The sequence below is a fragment of the Dioscorea cayenensis genome, unplaced genomic scaffold (genome assembly GCF_009730915.1).
Source record: "Dioscorea cayenensis subsp. rotundata cultivar TDr96_F1 unplaced genomic scaffold, TDr96_F1_v2_PseudoChromosome.rev07_lg8_w22 25.fasta BLBR01000998.1, whole genome shotgun sequence".
NCBI lineage: Eukaryota > Viridiplantae > Streptophyta > Magnoliopsida > Dioscoreales > Dioscoreaceae > Dioscorea > Dioscorea cayenensis.
In genome coordinates this window covers 49,384-59,100 of record NW_024087389.1, presented here as the reverse complement: position 1 = coordinate 59,100, position 9,717 = coordinate 49,384, and the positions used below count along the sequence as shown (strand labels likewise).

At 34.1% G+C, this 9,717-nt stretch overlaps 1 protein-coding gene across 1 annotated transcript; it reads left to right on the top strand.

Moving 5' to 3' along the window:
• The first annotated feature begins 467 nt into the window (after positions 1 to 467).
• On the top strand, positions 468 to 3,275 carry LOC120255432 (codeine O-demethylase-like). The gene is made up of 6 exons (XM_039263254.1): positions 468 to 693; positions 1,410 to 1,523; positions 1,723 to 1,796; positions 2,661 to 2,870; positions 2,935 to 2,948; positions 3,053 to 3,275. The coding sequence occupies exons 1-6, from the start codon at positions 468 to 470 to the stop codon at positions 3,273 to 3,275; spliced, it is 861 nt and encodes a 286-aa protein (XP_039119188.1).
• Positions 3,276 to 9,717: the final 6,442 nt, after the last annotated feature.

The following is a 9,717-nucleotide window of genomic DNA, read 5'->3' as shown; positions in this document are numbered from 1 at the left end:
AAAGCCACTTCTTTTTCTCTTCTAATCAATGGTAGCTCTTCTGAATGGTTTTTCCCCTCCAAGGGGGTGAGGCAGGGGGACCCTCTTTCCCCTTACCTATTCATTTTGGTTGCCCAAAATTTATCTGCCTTTCTCAATTATGCCAACCAGCTCAATTTGATCCTTGGTTTTAATAGCAATCTGAGACATAATTTCAATCACCTCATGTATGCTGATGATTTACTCATTGTCTCTACTACATCTAGAAAGTCTGCCAGAAATATCAAGATGTACCCTAACATTTACTCCCAGCTTGCTGGTCAAAAACCAAATGTAGAGAAATCTGAGATCCACTTTCCTAACTGGTTTAACAAAAGAGTTTCCGCCAGCATATCCTCTATTCTCCACTTTAAGAATGGCAGAACCCTTTCAAATATCTAGGGATCCTTATTTCTCATAAAGATATTGCTCCTATTCACTTTCATAACATGGTAGACTCTACTAATGCTGTTATGGCTAATTGGCATAAGGCTCACATCTCCAAAGATGGTAAAGTAATGTTGATTAATAGTGTTATTATGGCCTCCCCTTTATATTACCTGTCTGTCTATCCAATTCCTGACTCAGTCCTCAATAGGTTATCCCAAATTGCTAGGAAATTTCTCTGGGCTAATGATGGCAATAGTAGTGGCATCCCGGTGGTTAATTCGAATTGTATCTCAATGAGCAAATCTGAGGGGGGTTTGGGTATCCGAAATTTGCTTAAAGTCAAGCACTCTTTAATGGCTTAAAATATTTTTAATTATCTTAACTCTCAAGATTCCATCTGGGTCAACATCCTTCAATTGAAATACGGCAACCACAATTTTTGGATGCAAAAAATTTCTCAACATTGCTCTATTTTTTTCGTAGATTTATGTAAAACTGTAGACATTCTGAAACCTCAAATCTAGATTAAAGGTGTTAATCCTTCTTATACATCTATCTTAAGTCAGCCTTGGCTCTTGAAATTCCAATTCTTTTCAAACCGCTATATTTCAATATGGATGAGGATTTCAAAAATTTTTAGATGTGTGATTTCATTGACAACTCTAGGTGGAACATTCAAAAGATTAACCATATTCTTTGCCCTATTTGGAATTCTCCTGTTATTGAGCATGGGAAGATCAAAACCTTAGAGGATGCAAATCACTAGGTGTGGTTTCCTAAGACCAACTGTAATAAAATATCTGCTTCTGTTTACTCATATCTTAACTGTGCTCATCATGAAACTTCATGATGAGATAGTTGGGACAATGTTTGGCATCTGAATGTGGCTCCCAAAACTAAAACTTTTATTTGGTTGCTTTTGCATGGAAAGGTCAAAACCTTTGACTTTCTTTATCAACTGAAAATTGGTCCTCCTGATATGTGTGTTCTTTGTGGCTTAGTTGTTGAGACTTCTAATCATCTGTTTAGACTATGCCCTAAGAGCCAAGGTGTTTGGAGCATGATTCAAGAACTTACTGGTAAGAATATTTTGCTAATTGATCACATTTCTAAAGGTGAGTGGCTTGATTATGGTCAGGCTAGGCATTCCAAGGATACAACTTCTTTGATTGCTGCTACCATTTGGTTTCTGTGGAAGACTAGATGTGATGTCATCTTTAGAAGGATCACCCCTAATTATCCTCAAATCGCTCTCAATGCCATCACCCACACTAACGAATTCTTGTTTCACACCATTAATTTCCAATTTCTTAGCTTTTATATGCAAAACCAGCCTTATTTGGGTGCGATGGGGACCTTTTCATCAGCTGTATGGAATGAAGGGACAGGTAAAGGGGGAGCTGGTTTTTTCATAGTTGATTCTAACTTAAGCATTATTCTTCCAGGTCATATCCTTTTGAGTATACTACCAGTCTTGAGATAGAGGCCAATTCTCTCCTCTTTGCTTTACTAAAACTCAAAGAAAAGAATGCTTGTTGTTCCAACATTTTCACCAGTTCGAGGGAGATGTGGGGGATCTTCAACTGCAACGAGGAATTAATCCAATGGAGGGCTCACAACACCATTAATGAAATTAGGAACTGTTTGGCTAACTTTCCCGATGCCCAAATTGATCTCATTCCTCACTCTTGGAACAAGTTTGCTGTGGATCGTGCTAATTAGGGCATTATGGCCACTCAATTATCTTTATTTCATCAGGGAATGGAGAAACCTAGGTGGATTATGAAGATGGTGTCCAAGATGGGTCTTTTGTTTTGGTTTGAATGTTGCACTCTTCTATTATGTTTGCTTTGGTAGTTGTAGTCTTTGTATTGTCTTTTACCTGCAGTTTCTCCTATGACCTTTTCATGTGAACTCTTTATGTATTAGCTTTTTCTACTAATAAATAGCTACTATGTAGCTCTTCACCCTCCTCCCCAAAAACAACATACTCCTACAATTGTTTCTTGTTTCAAAATTATATTTTGTTTGATTATCATGTTTACGCCTTCATTGAACATAAAGAACTCTTGGTACAAATTGAGAAGTGAATTGCTACATTGATGCATCTCATGGTAATCAGAGTTTTTGCCAATTATAGCTCATCTCTTTCTGTATGCCCAAGATTATGGAAAATAAATACATTACTGGCTTGCATAAATTATGCATGCAGGGATGTATTGCATGAATACACAATGAACACAAAAATCTAGGTTGAGAATGTCTTGAGGAAAATTTCAAAGTCACTAGAACTGAAAGAAGATTTCTTCGTTAGCCATATCGGAGACAAGTTCACTACATTTGCAATATTTAACTACTATCCATGTTGTTCGAAGCCTGATCTTGTCTTCGGCCTCAAACCTCACACCGATTGCTCTCTGATCATTGTAATTTTGCCAGATAAAGATGTAGAGGAACTTCAGGTATTGAAAGACTGCGAATGGATCACAGTGACCACTTTTCCTAATGCTTTGATCCTTAATATAGGAGATCAAATGGAGGTAAAATACTTGCAGAATTTTCTGTCCTAGTTACTTTCGACAAAATGCAATTAACATTGTAACATTATAACATTGTTCTAAATTATCCAAATAATGAGCAATAGAATATTTAAGAGCCCACTTTATAGGGTGGTCACATTTTCGGACAAGGATAGAATATCTATTGCTTTGTTTTGTGTGAATTTGCCTGAAAAAGTGATAGGACCAGCAGATGAACTAGTGAATGATATGAGACCAAGGATGTACAAAAATTTGAAGGTGAAGGACTATCTTGAAGTGTTTATCCAGAGGTTCCTACAAGGAAAGAGGGCCCTTGATTGGGCTTAAGTCTGATAAAAACACTAGAACTATTCAGTAATAAAAAGACTGTGTACCTTGTAGCCATAGTACACATAGGTGAGAGGACAAATTTTAGGATATGTGACAAGTACGATATTTCCATGTAAGTTATTTAAATGAGTTAATGAACATGAAGTTAAAGTTTTGTTTTTGTTTTTTTCAAATATACCCTATTAAAAATATTATTATTATTTTTTTTTTGAAAAGATGGATAAATCACATGCATTAAAGGAAAAAAAACCAAGACGTACAACAAAAATGAAAGAAAGAACTTTGACAAGACAGAGGGCTAGAGAAAAGCAACAATAGCAAAATAACAATTGATCTAGTAGGAGCGGGTTTATAACAAGATAACAAAAACCAAAACAACACAAACCAGACCTCTAGAGTGCAGGACTGTAGGGAGAAGGAACTTAGAGTGGACACTATCTCATGAATTGAGAGGGAACCTCCTCGTTGGCTTCACTCACCGCAGCTGTCTCCGAGCAAAATCCCATGAACTCCAAGAAGAAGTGAATTTTCTTTATAAATACGGTCATCCTACTCTAGCCAAAGATTCCATGTGATTGCCCATATCAAAAAATCCAAAATATCAAGTATTGGGGATCTAAAAGTTTTTCTCCACGAGCACCACATATCTTTTAGAGAATTCAGAATGCAGGTAGTTGAAAAAGTTGGTTGAAATGTTGATTCCAGACTTACTCGGCATTAGTATTGGAGAAAGAGGTGGTTAGCCATTTCAATAGCTAAGTGATATATAACACATGTTGGGGCTGGGAGTTTATTACACTTCCTTTTGGTAAGATTCTCAAGTGTCAGAATTTTATTTTTTCAGGCTAACCAATTAAAGGGATTTATCTTTCATGGGCACAACTTAGTCCAGAAGATTTGGGTCCCCTCACATCTCATGATTCCATCGTTTAGGAAACTATAGAATGATTTGACTTGGAATTCTCCATTAACTGTGGGACTCCACCATTTCTTATCCTCATTTTGAGCATAAAGAGCATTGCTTCGAGTGAAAAAAAAAAATCCACCACTTTAGAGTTTAGATCTGAAGACAATGGAGATAGAAAAGTGCACAAGGTCTCTTACAAATCCTCAAGGCAAAGATGAGTCTCTAAAACTCTATGGCTAGATGTTCATTGAGGCATGACCATTGAGCCAACGGTTAGCCCAAAAAAAAGTAGTTGGCCCATTTCTAATAGATTGAGTGATGCACCCCCTGAAGGTGATAAACAACTAAGAATACCATTTCAAAAAAAGAATGTTCTTTTGGGCAATGGAGGAACATATTCCAGTGGCTATGATACTAAAAGTAGTTGAACAAAATTACTTTGAAGATGCACCAGGCTTCACTTGTAGTTACCACAACCACTTCCCGACAGAGCCTTGTTGAAATCCTCTTAAGTACAAAATACCCCAACCACCTTGTCTAGTACCCAACATAGTTGTTTCCAACTAACTAATTGATAGGCAGGGTGTTCAATATACAATCCAGACCAAAGGAAGTCCAACAGATTAGCTCTATTTGTTTGATAACCCAGAGTGGCAGTTTGAAGGACATGACATCAAGTAAATGGGAACAACTAAAAGGATTGAGTTTACTAGAGTTAGCTGAGCTCCCAAAGAGAGAAATTTGGTTTTATAGGTTGGCAAATGCATTTTGACCTACAAGATCAGTATTTCTTAATTTTGATGCCAAGGTCTCCTTCCTGACTAAAAATGTGAAGGGCAAAAGTCATATTGAACAATTTAACTTTTAAGAGCAATCATTGGGCGGGAGCTAGTCTAATCGAGTGGACTGAAGACATGTTTTTGATAAAGGCTAATGTCACTTCTAAAAGCAAATGAACAAGCCACAATATCGGGGTTTGAACCATTGTCTTCAATGCCAATCTTGTGTATATAAAGGATATGAAGGCGAAGCACTATTGGAGTTCTTTGATGATCAGAGCGAGGCTAAGAGGAGCGGCGAATCACCAATTCTTCAACAAGTTCCTGGTAGGTTACTTAGATATTTTGGTTGTTGTACGTAGAACTTGATGTGTAAGTAGTTGTTTTTGAAGCTTGCTTGAATCGGACTTATTTGGTGCATGATTTTTCTTGCTAAATCCTAGTGTGTCTATCCTTTGAAGCAATGATCTAAACTACTTTTTTCTTTCATTTCATTCCATTGAGCTCGCTTGAACCGGGCTTGTTTATGACCTTATCTTTTTTGCTACTACTTCTGGTGGCTTAGTTATCATGTGATGTCCTAGTTCAAGCTTTTGAAGTATTGATGAGTTGTCCTCAAGCTTCAGATTTAAAATGGCTTTGCAGCCAGTAACCTGCAAATTTTAGGCCAACACTACAACCATCTTTGATTATGCTTTGTGAATTGTGTTTGATAAAAGAATTGGATTTGGATACTCTTAAACCCTAGTTGAGATCCGTGTATTAGTGTATATAGCTACATGTATATATATATATATATATATATGTATATTCTAACCTGCAGCCTTATGTATATAAGTGTATATTGTTATATATATTCATGCGTTGGCCTACATCCATTGCTGCCAAGAGATTTCATGAGTGATATTGAATTAATCTTTATTTTCCTTTTCTTCTTATTCTTGCTCTTCTTCTTATAATTATTAGCATTTGTTCTGTTTTCCATGTTGACATCCTTTAAAGTTCATATATATATATATATATATATATATTAGGATGGTGGTTAGCTTTTCAAATGTGATGTCTTTAATACTTGAAGCGTTTCCTGCATGCCTAAGTAGTGAATTTTTTCGGTGCATTCTTAGGTGTTTAGGATTTAACTCATGTTTAGTTAATGCATGTGCCCCCTCATGCATAAGTGTACATCTGTAGGGTAGTTTTAAGGTGATATTTGACAGTTGTCAATCTTTGGGAATTAGGACCATTTTGAGAAGTGATATTAAAATTCAAATTGTATCTTGGAGTTAGCTTACCCCACTTAAACTCATGTTTTTTTATTTTTATTATTGTATTTCAAAATTTCTGGTAAATTACACTCAATTTTTCAACTATTATCAGCCTATTTGTTTATCTACTTAACTTTTGGAAATATAATTATCCTATTAATTAATTTTTTATTTGTGGTTGTGTATCCTGTTCTCAACATTAATTTTCAAATTTTTGTGATTACTAAATTTTATTTATTTATTCAATCTTCCTTAATAATTTCGCTTAATGTTGTTTATCTATCACTTTATTTTAAGCTCCTACATAAATTGCTTATGAAATTATTTATCTGGTATTCAAAATATTTGTAAAATGTGGTGTTCTATCTGCAAAATTATCTGATTATGGTTTTATTCCTCTAGTATTCAGAATATATGTAAAATGTACTTAACCTTGTCAAGTGGGGGTTAATCATTGACTTTGTTGACAAGAATTTCCTGTAAAAATGAGATTGTATTTTGTCACCGATCAGTCGGTGAAATAATAATGTCCTCTGATACTTAGTCTCAGATTACTAAAGATAAATAAATGACCTCTTTTATTCTAGCTCGGGTTACCAGGGTAAACAAATGACTTCTGACACCTATACTGGATTTGGAGACAAACTATGTTACTTGGGAATATATAACATTATTAAATTGTTCTAATTTTTGCAAGTAACGAGCAATGGAATATTTAAAAGCCCTATTCATTAGGTGGTCACATTTTCGAGCAAGGATAGGATATGCATTGCTGTATTTTGTGCAAGTTTAATTACTCGAAAAAGTGATAGGACAAGTGGATGAAGTAAACTAGTGAATGATATGAGACCAAGAATGTACAATAATTTTAAGATGAAGGACCATCTTAAGGTGTTTATCCAGAGGTTCTATCAAGGAAAAAAGGCCATTGATTCGGCTCAAGTCTGGTTAGAACACTGGAACCATTTGTGATAAAAAGACTACGAACCTTGTAACCAATAATAGACACATGTGAGAGAAGTTTCAGCATGTGGCAAGTAAAATATTTCCTTGTAAGATATTAAAATATCCTATTGAAAATGAAGCATAAGTTTGTTGTAGTTTTTAAAGTATATATCCTACTGAAAAATATCAACCTATATTTCTGAACACATATATATTCTTCTGTTAATTGAATATTAAATATTAATAAATTCAATATTATGTGAATAATTACACATTCAATATATTATAGGCCCATTTAAATAAACAATAAAAAAACACATATTTTAAGAAAAATATCTATAAAATACATTTTATGCCTTATTCACAAAAATTACAAACTTTATATTTCTAATAAAAACACAAAATAATTTAATTACAGAAAAAAAATAAATTAATAACAATTGATACTGAAAAACACATTATATTTAAAAAATAATCAACTCGTGGCCTAAAGTATTAATTTTTTTTGAAAAAAAGAACTTGACTAAAATTCTCGTGTATTTTTTTAAACCAAGCACTCAAATTTTATGTGCATAAAATTTTCCTCAATCAATTTTTCTCATTTACGTAACAAACATATTATCAATGAATATTTGTATATAAAGAAAATCATTTGGATACCTTTGTACAAATAGATAATTTCTGATATATATATATATATATATATACATTCATAAAAGTTATATTTATTCATATATAAACTAGTTTTCTTTTAAAAAAAACTTTTAAATCATTGCTAAGATAGACAGGTAATATTTATATTAATTTTTGACAAAAAATTAAGAGGTCGACTTCCTTTCAAAGCTCAGTTGCTTCGCCTTGAGGCTTGCCCACATTTGAAATATATATGTATATATGTATATATATATATAGATTTAAGAATAAATAAATGGAGAGAAGGGGTAAAAGAAATATAAGTTTTTTAAAAAATAAAATTTTTATTTAATTTTGGATTTAAAAAATAAATAAATAATAAGTAGAAACACAAATATATATATATATATGGATACTTAAAAAATTAAATGGAGAAAAGAGGTAAAAAAAACAGTAAATTTTTTAAGGGAAAATTACTGTTTACCCCTCGTGAATTTCAAAAATTCCCAAACAGCCCCTACAATTTTGGCAAACCCCGGACAACCCTTCCATTATTGTTCAACTTCCCTTTTACCCCCTACCATTCACTTGAAATGAGACCATATTATGAAATTCCATTTTTGCCCATGAAAATGGCGGGAAAAAACGACCATTCACATCATGTCCAACCTTTATACATACAATTTTGCATTTTTACGTTGCCTTTTGTCAAACAAAGTTTAGAAGGCTCATCACATCTTCTTCTTCTTCTTTCTCTTATTTTTCTCATTTGTTTTGTTATATTTGAATTTTGCCAGTTTATTGATAAGGTGAGAATTTTTTCGATTCGAGGGCTATTGTTCACGGCGCTGACTTCTTGGGAATTGGTGTTAGCTTAGCTGAGATACGTGAGCGATTGGGTCTTGATGTTCTCCGTGTCAGGGTGAAGTTTATCACACCCGATGGATATAAAATGGTTTGTCCAATAGAAAATGAGGTTAACTTCCAGCGGATGTGCCATTGTCGATCTTGTCGAGACAGACGCTGTGACATTGTCGAATCCTACTGAAAATGAGTTTCTCTCGTTGCAAGATTCTTCTCTTTTATGTTTATCTAGTTGTATAAGTTGATTACCTTTTAACATCGCATGTCTCTGTTTAAATACATTATTTTTATATTTAACAATTGTCTTATTCTCTTAATTTATTTGTCAGTATTTAACTATTTGTGTTACCGTAACATTGTAGTGTATCATTTAAACATTTTATGTCTCTTCTTAAACTATTTATCTTTTCCGTTTAAACTGAAGTATTGCCAGGTGGCCAATGGCAAATTTATGGTATCCCGTGCACAAGAATTAATGACGGCATTAAATTCTTTCTCATTAATGAGAAAAGCTCAGTCCCTCATGCGTTTCCTTTTTTTTCTCTGATCTGAAGCGTTAACCGGCTTACGGACTTCACACCATAAATGAGAAGAAAGACCACTTCCCTTGAACACCCCCTCCTCCTTGTCCTCTACTTCTTCTCGGATGACTTTCATCTTCATGTGTCTAAGATATTCATTTAAAGGATGTATCATGATCATCTTCTTCTGGAGAATCAATCATGCAACAAGTTAAACTTTCTTTTCTTGTTCAAGTCAGAAGGCCAGCCTAATTGCCTGAATGTGGAAGATGACGGGCAAGCAATTGAGCGGGCATTTTGACTTGATCAGGACAAGAAAGTTTTCACGCATTGCTTGATTGCAGAGGATTCTCCGGAGAGGGTGACCATGACACATATATACTTTAAAACGAAATTGATATTTATCACTTGAGAATTGTTCTCATCGTTTAAAAAATTTTCCTTAGTGTGCAAATATTATTGTCTGTGTTTAACTCATAGGATCTTCACTTCATTCAGACCACAAGCTAAACTATCTATTCTTGA

Bases quoted from the DNA above. Each gene is read 5' to 3' on its own strand.
- LOC120255432 (XM_039263254.1), top strand. From the start codon at position 468: ATGGTAGACTCTACTAATGCTGTTATGGCTAATTGGCATAAGGCTCAC. The intron at 694-1,409 runs GTATCTCAATGA...TTTGTGGCTTAG, and splicing joins CCCGGTGGTTAATTCGAATT to TTGTTGAGACTTCTAATCAT. The intron at 1,797-2,660 runs GTAAAGGGGGAG...ACAAAAATCTAG, and splicing joins TGTATGGAATGAAGGGACAG to GTTGAGAATGTCTTGAGGAA.